Source organism: Lupinus angustifolius, chromosome LG11, assembly GCF_001865875.1.
Source record: "Lupinus angustifolius cultivar Tanjil chromosome LG11, LupAngTanjil_v1.0, whole genome shotgun sequence".
Lineage (NCBI taxonomy): Eukaryota > Viridiplantae > Streptophyta > Magnoliopsida > Fabales > Fabaceae > Lupinus > Lupinus angustifolius.
In genome coordinates, this window is record NC_032019.1 from 34841102 (window position 1) to 34855280 (window position 14179).

Consider the following 14179-nt stretch of genomic DNA (forward strand, 5'->3'; position numbering starts at 1 on the left):
TATTATATAAAATATAATTAATTAAAATATTTTATTAACCTTACCCTTAAGGGCTAAGTATAAGAGATTAAAAAAGTATTAGTGTATTGGAAAATCCTTATATCTCAATACATCTTACTTAAAATTAATGTTAATAAAATTCTTAATAAAAAATTAAAAGAGCTAGTTACAACAATGTGAATAACACACTTTGTTGGTTGACATGACTCTTATATTGATTTAGTGGGTGAGTTCCTTTTTTACTCTTCATGTTAATAAAATTTGCCTATCAAAATAAACTTGTTTCAAATTTTATCTACCTTTTCAAGCATACTAGAGAAAATATTTTTTTATATTATTACTAAGAGTATTTTATCATCTTATGAGTAAATAATTAATCCCTTCTGAAATGTGTGACTGTTTCTCTTACTAAGTATCGCTTATAGGAATAAAAACTCTTAATCTTTTGATCTTTCTGGAAATGTAGCAGACCTTACACCACTATATCATTGTGTTTTTGATATATTCAACAACATAAACAACATATGAAATGCCTCCAATTTAAAGTTTCTAAAATAAAATAAGGAGTGAACATAAAATAGTTAGTTACTTATTTAAAATATCCATTTTAAAGTAGTATATGTACATCAACCACCTTAATTAAGCTAAGCATCCAATCTATTTAATTAGTTAATATGCTATATTTGTTTTTTTAAATGTACTATTGAACTAGTAAAAGTCCATGTGAAAACTTGGAGGATAAGATTAGAAGAATACTACTTTTATTTTTGAGTGAAAGAGTGATTTGATTTGGTGTTCAATTATTCTCAAACTAATTAAGTGAGCGATAGAAATCACATATCTCAAATATTATCTTATTTCCTATCTCAGATTAACCATATTGTAATATTTTTTATTTTTAAAGATTTTGTTTTTATTTATATAATAATATCTGATTGGTTCTGGTTCGGAATAGAGAATGAAACAGATATTGGAAGTTGATTTCTGTCTTATTTGAGATATTTTATAAAAAATAAAGTGAAGTTGTGGGAGAAAAAAACAAGGTTGAGTTATGAGTTTGTGTCTTTATAGTAATGTCCTTGTTTTTCTGTCAACAAGTTCAGTGTTACTGAAAATAGAAGCCATCAGAGAAATAAACAAAACCATCCAAAACTTCTCATAGAGAGAGAGAGAGAGAGAATCAGAGTTTTTCCACTGTTATTCTCTGCTTCACCATTCTCCAAAGAACCAAAAGACTATTATTTTGGATTTGATTCTTCCAAAATTTCATATTTTCAACTCATTGCCATCATTCTAAGATGGCTAAGCCTGGAATGTTGGATTCTGATCCAGTGGTGATGTTGAAGAAGACCCTAGAGTTGAAAAAGAAGGAGTTGAAGAAGTTGGTAAGGTCCATTGTTGATGATGCTGATTTCAGCATTGAAACTATTGATCAAGCAAAGGAAGCACTTTGTGTTATAAAGGATTTGAAGCTGAGAAGAAATTCTTCTTGTTCTTCTTCTTCATCATCATCAATGTCTTTGAAGTTGCATAAGAATGTTACTTGCCCAGATGAATTCAAGTGTCCAATTTCCAAGGAATTGATGAGAGATCCTGTTATTGTGGCTTCTGGTCTGGTTAGTGTTAGAATTTGGAGTGAATCATTAACTTGGTGTGTTTTTGTTTCTAAGAAAATGTTGGACATGTTTTACTTGTGTTTGTGTGTTTTTTTGGTATCTGGGTGCTTAGAAAAAAGAGTTAATTGATTTTCCTATGTTGCTAAAAGGGATAAAAATTATAAACAAAAAATGGGGTTTTGTTATTCTTTGAAATTAATTCATCTAAAGTGAAGATATAGATTCTGGATTTGGCTCTTTGTTCTTGTTTTTTGTTGGAATTTCTGTACTTTATTCTCTGTTTGGTGACTAAAAAGTTAAGGGAAACATAGAAAAGGAATATATTCAGCTCTTTCCTCACCAGAACCTTAGATATAGATATTTTTTGCATAAAGAAGATTCTGATATAGTTCATATTAGTTATGAAGATAAATCATTTTCTTCACTTAGAAATACAATTTCAGGTTTCTTTTTGTTTCTATCTTTTTTGATTCAATACAAATAGTTTTCACTTGTATTACATTTTCTTGTTCAATGTGGAATGCACTATATTTTAGTTTTATGATTGTTTTACATTTTCTGTCAATAGAAGTGCAATTTCAAGTACTTTAGGTTTGATCCATTTTATTTATGTCTTAGCTTTTCTGCATCTATGTTTCAAATGTACATTTCATTTCAATACACAATAAGAGAAATCAATATAAAGAAAAGAAAAAGAGAAGAGAATTTAATAATAGGTATACCTATGATGATGCCATTTTGGAAGGAAAGAGAAGGAGTGGATTGAAAAAAGCATTATATTCTTTGTCCTTAAATTTGATTCATGAGTGATTGGTGGTGGTGGTGATTGTTGCTTTGTATACAACTTTTGACTAATTTTTTTCCCTCAAAAGGGAATAATTAGATTCTAGTGTTCTTGGCTTTTTCTTTTTCCAAATTTCTACAGTGATTGATGCCTTCTCCACCCCAACTAGTTTTTAATTTTTACTTTTTTTCTATACCAATCCTTTTCCCTTACCATTGATACTTCAGATTGGTTTTGATTGAAATGATGATGATTCGGAACGAAGTTAATGTTTGTGCATATTCCCCCCCTGAACAGAGATCTGGTTGTCTTAGATTTTGTCTCATACGCTGTCTCGCAAGATGACACATCGATTAAACTTCATTATTATTGTTGTTTTTGCTTGATTATCATTGGCACGAGACAACGTATGAGACAAGATCTGGGACAATATTCTTTCCCCTTGTCTAATAATGAAACATATTCATTTTGTTACCTTCTCTTGGCTATTAACATGTTTCATATTTGTTGGTTTCAATTATGCAGACATATGACAGATCTTTCATTCAGAAATGGCTGAGTGCCGGAAATAGGACTTGCCCTTCAACTCAACAAGTCCTCTCACACACTGTCCTCACTCCGAATCGCCTAATAAGGCAAATGATAGAACAATGGTCTAAAAAACAAGGGATTGAGTTGTCCAACAGTTTTAACTATTTAAACGAGGAAGGCATAACCGAAGCCGACCGTGACCAGTTTCTTTGTTTGCTTAAGAAAATGTCTTCGGCACTTCCTGATCAGAAAGCAGCCGCAAAAGAACTCCGCTTGTTGACGAAGAAGCATCCTTGCTTTCGAGTACTTTTTTGTGATTCTGTAGATGCAATTCCCCAACTGCTTAAGCCGATTTGTGGCAGTGATTCTTTTAGTAGTATTCACCCTGATCTCCAGGAAGATGTCATCACAACACTCCTCAACATCTCAATTCATGACAACAACAAAAAGCTAGTAGCCGAAACTCCAATGGTAATTCCAATCCTTATGAAAGCACTGAGAACAGGAACAATTGAAACAAGAAGCAACGCTGCAGCTGCCCTTTTCACTTTGTCGGCTCTTGACTCAAACAAGGAGCTTATAGGGAAATCCGGTGCCTTAAAACCATTGATCGACCTTTTAGAAGAAGGGCATCCATCAGCAATGAAAGATGTTGCTTCCGCAATTTTTACCTTATGTGTCATCCAAGAGAACAAGGCAAGAGCAGTAAAGGATGGCATAGTGAGGGTGATACTGAGCAAGATGAAGGACCGAATTCACATCGACGAATTACTAGCTATCCTTGCACTACTTTCAAGTCACCATAGGGCTATCGAGGACATCGGAGAACTCGGAGCTGTTCCTAGCTTGCTAAGCATTATCCGAGAGAGTTCCTGCGAACGCAATAAGGAGAATTGCGTCGCAATCCTTCAAACTGTTTGCCTGTATGATAGGTCCAAGTTGAAGGATATAAAGGAAGAGGAGAAAAATCACAGAACAATCTCTGAGCTTGCACAAAATGGAACATCAAGGGCTAAGAGAAAAGCTAGTGGAATTCTTGAGAGACTTAACAGGGTTGTTAATATCACACACACTGCATAATAATGTCCCTTCATTACTCTCTCAAGGTACATTAAATGGTATATATATATATATATATATATTATATATTATGCATTTGTTTCCAAGACTTTGTGTTGAAAATTAAACTAAGTCAGAAATTCTGTCTCATCAACAATTTTGTACATTCTTTCTTTCTCAACAAAGTCATTGTCATGTTCATCAGTTAGTGGCTGAATAAGGTGAAGCCATGTTGCTATGTCCAAATTGTTGAAAAACATGTATAAGGTTTTGCTAGGATACTTCAAACTTGTGCTTAAATTATTCATTTGGTCATGGCTATTGTTATGAAAAAGAAAATTGAGATTAGAAAGATAAACAGTTTTAGTGAAATCCTTGATTGATTCATATTTTAAAGTCGAAAAAAATGTATACACCCACAATGTAAGAATTTTATATACAATCAATTTATCATTCACCATTTATTTTTTATCATCATTGACTTTTGTTGAGTAATATAAATGAGTGATAAATTATGTTCTGACTGTGTATAAATTTTTAGACGGATAGTGTATACTTTAAATGATACCATTGCATTGATTGCACATGTTAATCCAACCATGACTTGTGCCAACTGGTACAGAGGGTAATCATTAATCAATCACATTCCTTGCGAATAATGATGAAAATTAAATAAAATAGATTCCGTACTAATGCAACAACACACTTATATAATTATTTTAATTTGTAGGTGAATAAACAACACGTTATTTATTTTACAATCGAGATCGTGAATATGTGTTTCTTGAAAAGTTTTCTTATATGGAATAATTTATTTTGGTCAAAAATATAACTAGAGATTTAACAAAATGCACAAGTTTCCATCAATATAATATATTAAAGTAATACTTGAGTTGAATCTGCCTTATGGATTTTGACTTTGCCATGTGGGAAACAAATTAGTCATTTAAGAAGTTAACAATAGTGCTTGATAATTCACTTTTTATTAATGTTCACACTATTTGTTGACATTTTTACAATTTCTACCATAAGCTTCTTTTCAATGTTTTCTTCTACTTATTTTCCAGTGGTAAATATGAATCAGAATCTGTTATGTTTCTATTTATTAGGCAATAAAGAGCCAATATGACTCTTATGAATGTTTTAATCTACAATGTTAGAGCACTTATGTGACTCATTACGCTATTCGGGTAGGAATTTATTTTTTCTGCATCAGTTTTTTCATGTTGTATAAATTATGTATTTGTTGATAAATAAAATAAAGCCTTTTACATTACATATATACAAACCAAAATCAAACACAACCAAAATACTTTCTCTATTATTGTCTATTGCCTAAAATTGTCAAATGAATTCAGAAGTAGTGTCTGTTGCATTTTCACCACTAGTGTTTACTAGAAAGAATTATCATGTATGAGTTGTTAGAATGAAAGCTTTCTTGGATGCTAACGATTTGTAGGAAGTCATTGAAAAAGATTATGTCATTCCAACTCTTCAATACAATCCAACTGTTGCACAGATTAAAAATGAGAAGAAGATGAAGCAAAGAAAGTTCAAAGCAAGAACATGTCTATATGTAGTTGTTTCATCCACCATTTTTACCAGAATAATAACACTGAAAATAGCTTATGAAATCTGGACATTTTTAAAGCAAGAATATGAGGGAGATCAAATGATCAAAGGGATGCAAGTAATAAATTTGATCCGAGAATTTGAGATGAAGAGGATGAGAGATTCATAAATAATCAAGGAGTACTCTGATAAACTTCCAATCATTGTCAACACTGTAAGACTTCTTGGTACTGAATTTTCTGATTCTAGAATAGTTCAAAAGATTCTAGTTACACTTATTGAAAAATATGAAGCTACAATTTCATCTGTGGAAATATCTGAGGATATGTCAAACATCACCTTGGCAGAAGTGTTGAATGCATTACAGGCACAAGAACAAAGGATGCTTATGAGGCAAGAAGGATCTATGGAGAGTGCTTTCCAAATCAAACTACAAAATAACAATGGTTGGAAAGACAAGAACAAAAGGCAAAGTAACAATCACAATCATGTAGGTTCTGTGAACAACAACTACAATAACCAAAGAAGTAACAATGAAGTCTTTTTATCTTGCTCTTACTGTAAAAAACTAATCATCAACAAAAAAGACGTTGGTGTAGGCCAAATGTAACATGTCATAAGTGTGACCAGTTAGGGCACGTGGAAATGATATGTAAGTCTCAACAACAACAAGGAGAAACTAAGGTTGCTAAGGATCAACTACAAGAAGAGTAATTATTTGCAGTATAATGCTTTGCCACCAACAATTCCACGTAATGTTGGCTCATTGATAGTGGTTGTTCAAATCACATGACTTATGATCGAGAGGTGTTCAAAGTTCAAATGAAAGACAAAAGCTTTATCTTGGATTTGATGAAAGATGAGCAAATTGTAGTAGACAAATAAGATACATAAACAAAGTCTCCTACACGTATTGCTTGCTGATATGGGAAGCAAACAAGGCTTATTTTTCCGCAAAAAATACATGGAAGGTACACAAAAGTTGAAATTGATACACACAAATGTTAGAGGACCTATAAATACACCATCAAATGTTGCATGATATGAAGAAGCTAAAACTAGCCAGAAATTGATAAATGCAATGAAGGAGGAGTTTATGGGGATTGAAAAAACCTAGACATGTGAGTTGGCTAAGCACAAGAAAGGTATAGGAATCAAATGGACTTACATAACCAAGTTCAATTTTGACAATTTTGATAATAAGTATATGGCAAAAGCTTGAAGTTTACAGCTTCAGGGTCAAGGAAGAGTGTTGATAAATATGACAGAATCTGTTATATTTCTATTCTTTAAGCAATAAAAAGTTAATATGACTATTAAGAATATTTTTATCTACAATATTGGAGCACTTATGTGAATCGTTATGCTATTCATGTAGGAATTTATTTTTTCTGCATCAGTTTTCTTTTCCATGTTATATAAATTATGTGTCTAGTTGATGAATAAACTAAAGTCTTTTACAACACATATTTCATCTCTACACTTTTGCTTGCCACGTTACCAACACCATCTCTTCCATAACATTTTTCTTTGGTTTTCAGGACTTCTAACTTAAGTTTATTCAATTGTTTTATGTCAAGCTTTATACTAGTTTCTTAGTTCATTCATAGTTTGCTAAATCTTATTTTTCTTTTTATAACTTTCTTCTCTTAATTTTGTTACATTCTACAAAACTTTTCCAATGGACCAAGAAGGCAAGAAGATAATAACTAAATTTATGAATAGATAGATATTACTTAAATATTTATGTTTGTTATAACTATTTAAGTTAAATCAAAAGTGTTTTATAAGCAAGCTGAAAAAATATTAAAGTATACAAATATATCACATGTTGGTTAAATGTTTATGCTACCTAGAATAAATCAATTGTATGAATGAAATCATAATTATTCTACAAGCAAAAGAGATATTACATAATCATTTATGAGTTTAAAATCTATGTATTATTAGTATAAAGTTTTTTACATTGTTAGTATATCATATAATATTAATTTGTATTATTTTTGTTTAAAAGTAATATTAGTCAACAAATAAATAGTATAAGAAACACTTAAACTATTAATATATACATATTAAATCCGTCATTTATTTCTAATTTGGTGATTGGAAACGTTTTCCTTAAAAGAAAGAAAGCATGGAGCTAAGTTAGTTTTCCACGTTCATATAAATATTTCTTTCATTTTAAATTTACTTTTTAAAAATATATTTGAATTTCTTAATTTTAAATTGTGCATTTGGAATCAATCCATATATTTTAATTGTGACATAGGAAAGTTGGAAAAAAGACTACTAAAGGTAAAATTCATTTTTGGACGATAAAACTGTTTTGTGGGACATTTAAAAAATTAGTTTTTTGATAAAATTCATTTTCAGATAATATATGACAAAATCTCCTTTTTAGATAATATTTTATTTAACATTAAAATATATTAGACTATTCTTTTTGAATATAGAATCAGTTGTGACTCTAGAAAATCCTAAAAGTTACCATAATACCAACAAATGGATAAAATATAATTGTTTGACTCCATGTCACAATTGACCATAATGCCCTTTTTGATATTTTTTTGTTATTTTGAAACTTATAAGTTTCATATTTTTATTTTGTCATAAAATTAGGTAGGACAAAATTAATATTCGTACTATTACTCCATTTGGTTGTACAAAAAAATCAGATATATTATTTTCCACATAGTTCAAACCATATATTATTGTGTAACTTCTAATTATAGAAATTCCAGTACTTCAGAGCCTAAATAGTAAGTTTTCAAGTGTAACAAGCTACAAAATTATGCTAAGCTAGGTCATTATAAAACACCTAAGCCATCTCACCATAGCTTAAGCTACTACAAGCTCATTTGTTAATGCTTAATTAGTTTTGAGCATGTAGAACTTCTATCATTATTAGACAAGAAATTAGAATAGTCCATGGTCATGGCTCAAGGAGATTTAATGTTCTAGAGCACTTATTATTAATAATTTAATATAGAATATATATATATATATATAAACTACCTAAGATATGATCTAATCTCATAATCTACTTATACTTAATTAACCATTAGATAAGGAACTTGCATGCTTAGGCTTGGCAAAAGAATAGAGATACTAGAGTTCTAGGTCCTAACTTGAAAGATGTAAATCATAGGTCATGATTATTTGCATTTCATCTTTCATTCTAAAACAACTTTTCTCTTCATCAACATCTCTCATTTCATCCACCTAAGGACTACACTTATGAATATTATACAATATCATTGCATTATTTATCATTTCTATTTAATTATCATTAACTTTTTAAAAAATAATATAAATCTTAAATCTTTACACTCCACGTGAAGAAAAAATAACAAAAACAATGCATTATCTATAAGAATAAACCATTTTAATTTCATGAATAAAAGATTTACATGTAGTAGAAATAAATAATTTAAAAAATCAAAAACCTACAAAAGTCTCATTATTCTGAGTGGGATTATGATTCAACTTATCAACCCACCCAGGTTTATCATTATAATTCTTATTATTTTCCCCATTTTCTTCTTCACATTTCTTCTTCTCCCCCTCTTTATTTTTCTCTCCCACTCCATTATTTGGAAAAAATATTCCATGTATAAAAGACTCAACCTCTATTTTCGAAAACCCTTTTCTATCCTCTACTTCATTATGAGGAATATACGGTGGACGTGCAATTTCCAAAACCGTGTTCCACTTCACACCCTTAAAGAAATCATGGCCCTTTATTCCATCTACCTCAATCCTACGGTCAGGATCTTTCTCAAGCATTTTACTAATCAAATCCCTTAACGACGTCGCTTCACCAGTTAAATCTGGTTCCTTCATTAAAATTCGAAAAAACGTGTCTTTCCTATTTGTGCCCTTAAACGGTGTCGTTCCATATAACATCTCATATAAAACGACGCCGAGTGACCACCAATCAACAACGAAGTTATGTCCATTTCCCGAAATAACCTCAGGTGCCACGTAATCCTCCGTTCCAACGAACGAGTTAGACTTTTCCACCGAGTTTGACTCGCTCCGAGTTGGCGAGTTTGTACCGAGTTGACCGTCTGAGTCGTAAGGAAAAATACCCGAGTTGCATTTACAGTAGAATCGGGAGAACCATCGGTGGCGAAACTTTCTACGACGGTTCTGAGTTTCCGAGTCAGAACTCGGTGACGAGTTGTAACTCAGTGATTGTGGTGTTATTGAATTTAGCTTCTTAGAGAGGTCGAAATCCACAAGCATAATGTGACCCGTTTCTTGAATCATGATATTTTCTGGCTTCAAATCTCTATACACAACTCCAAGATTGTGTAAATATTCCAATACTAACACCAATTCCACAGCGTAAAACCTAAACAAGAAGAAATAAAAATCAAAACCAATTTCTCAGAAAACAATTAGAAAATGCATGTTTAGTTATAAAGAATTTAGGATTTTATTATTTAATGTTGATTATTATAATTCTAAGCTCCACTTAGAATCACATGCTATGTTCACAATACTATGATAAAAGTAACACCATAATAATATATCAACAAGATATTGAGAAAGACCAACAGTTTAAATATTCAATTCTTCATATTAACATTGTTGAGAGAAATAATTATACATTTTAAAAAAGATAATCTACCAATAATACAAAAAAACTCACAAAGACATGGTTATAGAACAACCAGGTTGGATCACATTCTAATCTATTGGAGTCATGTCGCACTATATTTGATATGCATCAAATACAATTTCTTTAATCATAAAATAATTCATACTACAAATCAATTCACATAATAATATTAATAATCACATTAACCACAATCAAATTTAAAATATCCGTTATATATATTTTCCTTCCAAAAACTAGCATTTTCTTGTTTCAAATAAATAAAAAATTTGAATTTTTCCAGTATGTAAAGAATAATCTAAATTCCAAGCATCGCCCATTTTCCAGAATTGTTTTCTTTAACGAAAGTTGAAAAATGTTAAAAAATCAAAATCAATTTATACGAAACAAAATAGGATATAAAAATGTTACCTTATGATTTCTTCAGAGAACGTCTTTTCAGATTGTTTCTTACGTAAAGAATGCATGTTCCCACCATGGCAAAAATCAATGCCATACCCAGTGAGTTGTTCCGTTTCCAAAACCCCTCGTAACCGTGGCAATAACGGATGATGAAAACGACGTAGTATCTGTTGTTCAAACAACACCCTCTTGCACTCCCCGTTATTCCTATTCTTCTTCTGAAGCAACGCTTTAGAAATAAGTTTCAACGCTATCCACGGTTCCTTTTTCGGAACATCGTCATCACAAGTTGTTGATTTTGCTTTTAGTTTCGACAGGAACACGACGCCTTTGGCGCCGCGTCCCACGGCGGAGATTACTTTGAGATTATTGAAATCCAATACGGTGGTGGGTGTGGTGAGGCTGCGGTGGTTGTTATTATCGTGGAGGTTGTTCATGGCGGAGGAGGTAACCTGCTACCGGGAGATAACCGGAACTATGCCGGTTGAATCGGGACAAGTTTTTTTTAATCTTTGATTTGAAGGTTTGCAGAGAATTTATAGAATAAGGGTAGAGATATGATCACGTGCGGAACTCTATGTTAAAACTAGGTTAATCTTACGAGTAATATCGTGCCACGTAGGCACGTTGTTGACTAGTTGAATTTGAATGGGGAATGTATTAAGTTAAAATGGAATGAGATGGAAACAGATGAAGTTGAGGTAATAACAGGTAAGTGGAAGATTCAGGGAATGTGTGATTCTAGATGGATTATTCAAACTTGCTATAATAAGCAAAAGACTAAGAAAAAAGTCTAGAAAAAGAAAGTAAAGGTCAAGATATTTCAAATATCAAACTAAAAGTCCACTTAATTTCGATAATCTTCATCCCTTAAAAAGTATCAGGATAAAATTTATATACAGTCAATATATTATTTATTATTTATTTATATTTAAAAGTTAATAACAATTTAAATATAATGTTCACTACGTAAACATTCACTAAACCATAACAATCTTCTCAATCCGACTTCAAATTTTATGTTTGAGTTACTTGATATTGTCCCCTTGTTTTAATGGGAAAAAGTTGTACAGAATCACGACCTAAAACTATTTCATTATCATCAAATAATTTCTCATTAGTATTTACTAACTATTCATTTTAAAATATAAATAACATAAATAAATGATGAAAGATTTATTATTTGTGTATAAATTTTTCACATACAAAAAGAAAGTCTCAATTGTTTATTAATAAAGGATATGTGATAATTGATATTTTAAAAGCAAGAGGGACCAAAAGAAAAGAAGTCAACTCCAAATACCTTCGATCTTCAAAATTGTTCGATCATCACAAAAGTGTACGATAATGTTCAAAAAACAAACTCATTTTCCGTAAGAGATTCAACATTTAATTCACGGAAACGACGCCTTTCTTCAATCATGCATGGAAGAAAAAGCAACAACAAAAAGAATAAGAAAATGAATAACTTCTTCTGTCCAATTTTCAGACTCATCCACCTAAAGACACCACCTCCACCATGCAAATGAGTTGAGTTGTTCTTCAAAGTTCGTTCCAAATTCTTTTGTAGACTCTCCATGCTCTCTCCAACCACACAAATTAAGCCTTAACCTTCACCACTCACAATTATTTTAAAACAATGTGAAAGATTCATAATTTTATACACAATCTGCATATTATATATCAATTATTTGTCTCAAAGATATTTAAGAGTCAATGATAAATGAATGCAAAATGATGAGGTGTGTAAAAAACTTACACTCTCATACATTTTTTTCTTAAAAAATTATATATAATATCCAAATTAGGAATCGAAGTAAAACATACCAAAATATTAAAAAATCTTAATAATTGATTGTGATATTGTGAAGAGGAACTTTTAAATATTATTAGTACATCATCCACCTTTCATTAGTATTGTCATTACCTCATACTTAATAGTAACAAATTTTGATATACAAACAATGTAAAATCAAGTGTACAATTTTATACCCTTAATAATTTGCTAACGATGAAACACTTCTATAAATTATGAGTGAAATATTTATGCACTAACACCAAAAATATATACATAGTCTACATTATTTATCCTTCCTTAATATTACTTTCATTTAAAAGTTAGTAATAACTCGAAATGAATAATCGTTGAAGAACCATACCATATAATTTTTTTATATACTTTTGGTATAGTATATAGATGTAACTTACTTTGAAGTTCATCCAGCAAAATCTGTCGCCTCTCTAACTTTTTCTCCCAAGTAGCGAAGCCATGCACAAACTTTGCATTCGAAGAAGTAGCAAGGGACGTGTCATTATTATACTCCATATTTCTATGTTCCATAATCATGTAGGTCTCAACCAAACGTTGCTCATGCTGTTTCACTGCTAACTTAGTTTTGATTAAACGAAATTCAGCTTCAAGATCCAAAATCTCCTTCTCGTTAGATGAATAAACCTCCTGAAGTATTGGGAAAAGTAATCAATTAATTCGGTTATAATTTGAAAAGAAATTAAAAAAAAGATGGAATGATATATTATATATATTAATATTGTAAGAAATTTTGGTGCACACATGTAATGTTTAAATGTGTATAAGGTCATTATTTTTAATAGTCAAATTAAAGCGATCTAATTCAAGTAAGGTATATGGCTATAGACATAATTGTCATGAAAAAATATCGTGTAGATACCTAAAGTCTTATGTCTTTTTTATGATAAGCAAAATTAGAAATAAGAAATCAAGTAGCATTAACCTATATGTTCTACTAAGATGCTAATGATGATAAGAAATCAAGTAGCATTTACAATTGGAAGGTCAAATAACCTATATGTTCTACTATGAACATGCATCTACACACAATAACATATGACATTGAGTTGATGAATACATGATGCTAATGATGATATAAAGTTTCTTCACCATATTTACGAACGTGTATTAAGGTACACTTCCGCTCTAGTTATGTCTATTTATTCTCAATAATTTGATATGAAAAATCTTGACTATATATAATGATATTATTCATTATCTTTAGTAGTATGATTTATATATCACATTAAAGTCTCTATTAAAGATTTTATCCAATATTTGAAGCATACCAGTGAACTAAAAACCTAAAATTAGGATACGTACTCTAAAAATGAATTGTCAAGAATCAAGAACATATAAAAAGAATACAATGTGAAAGAAAAGTTGAATATATATATAGAGAGAGAGGTGAGATCTTACAGCATGTTTGTTCAACATCTTCAAAAGATTATTACTGTATGAACAAAAGAAAACAAAAAAACAAAAAGACATTAAACAACGAGAATGTATTGCAGCAAGAACTAATTAACCAAAGAGAGGTTCGAAAAGAACAATGTTTCAGTAACTAACCAAGAAATTTCTTCACTCTGGAACTTAAGATTCTGATTGTAAAAAAACTAAAGCTATCAGAACTACCTAGGTATAACTTATATAAGGGACAATCTTGAACAACAATGATGGTTTTTTTTCTCTGTTATCAATGTGCATTGGTAACTAAATAGAAATTAAACACTGCTGCACGCTTTTCGCTTTTCAAAGAACCTATTATCCTTTCAATTTCC

General features: G+C 30.6%; 2 protein-coding genes and 1 long non-coding RNA gene across 3 annotated transcripts; 2 read left to right on the forward strand and 1 right to left on the reverse strand.

Moving 5' to 3' along the window:
• On the forward strand, nucleotides 1043-4191 carry LOC109360713 (U-box domain-containing protein 9-like). Its single transcript, XM_019605780.1, has 2 exons — nucleotides 1043-1616; nucleotides 2926-4191. Exons 1-2 carry the CDS (start codon nucleotides 1299-1301, stop codon nucleotides 4009-4011), a joined length of 1404 nt encoding a protein of 467 aa, XP_019461325.1. The 5' UTR covers nucleotides 1043-1298; the 3' UTR covers nucleotides 4012-4191.
• LOC109360715 lies at nucleotides 1635-2294 on the forward strand. The gene is made up of 2 exons (XR_002109210.1): nucleotides 1635-1900; nucleotides 1968-2294. It is a non-coding gene; the product is annotated as an uncharacterized LOC109360715 (long non-coding RNA).
• Nucleotides 8946-11099, reverse strand: LOC109359555 (serine/threonine-protein kinase OXI1-like). Its single transcript, XM_019604260.1, has 2 exons — nucleotides 10598-11099; nucleotides 8946-9919 (listed from the first exon to the last, which is right to left on the reverse strand). Exons 1-2 carry the CDS (start codon nucleotides 11023-11025, stop codon nucleotides 9001-9003), a joined length of 1347 nt encoding a protein of 448 aa, XP_019459805.1. The 5' UTR covers nucleotides 11026-11099; the 3' UTR covers nucleotides 8946-9000.

What these genes read in the sequence shown, in the direction of transcription:
- LOC109360713 (XM_019605780.1), top strand. Translation starts at nt 1,299, where the DNA reads ATGGCTAAGCCTGGAATGTTGGATTCTGATCCAGTGGTGATGTTGAAG. An exon ending in TTATTGTGGCTTCTGGTCTG is followed by an intron (nt 1,617 to 2,925) that starts GTTAGTGTTAGA and finishes TCAATTATGCAG; the next exon opens with ACATATGACAGATCTTTCAT.
- LOC109359555 (XM_019604260.1), bottom strand. Translation starts at nt 11,025, where the DNA reads ATGAACAACCTCCACGATAATAACAACCACCGCAGCCTCACCACACCC. An exon ending in TTCTCTGAAGAAATCATAAG is followed by an intron (nt 9,920 to 10,597) that starts GTAACATTTTTA and finishes CTTCTTGTTTAG; the next exon opens with GTTTTACGCTGTGGAATTGG.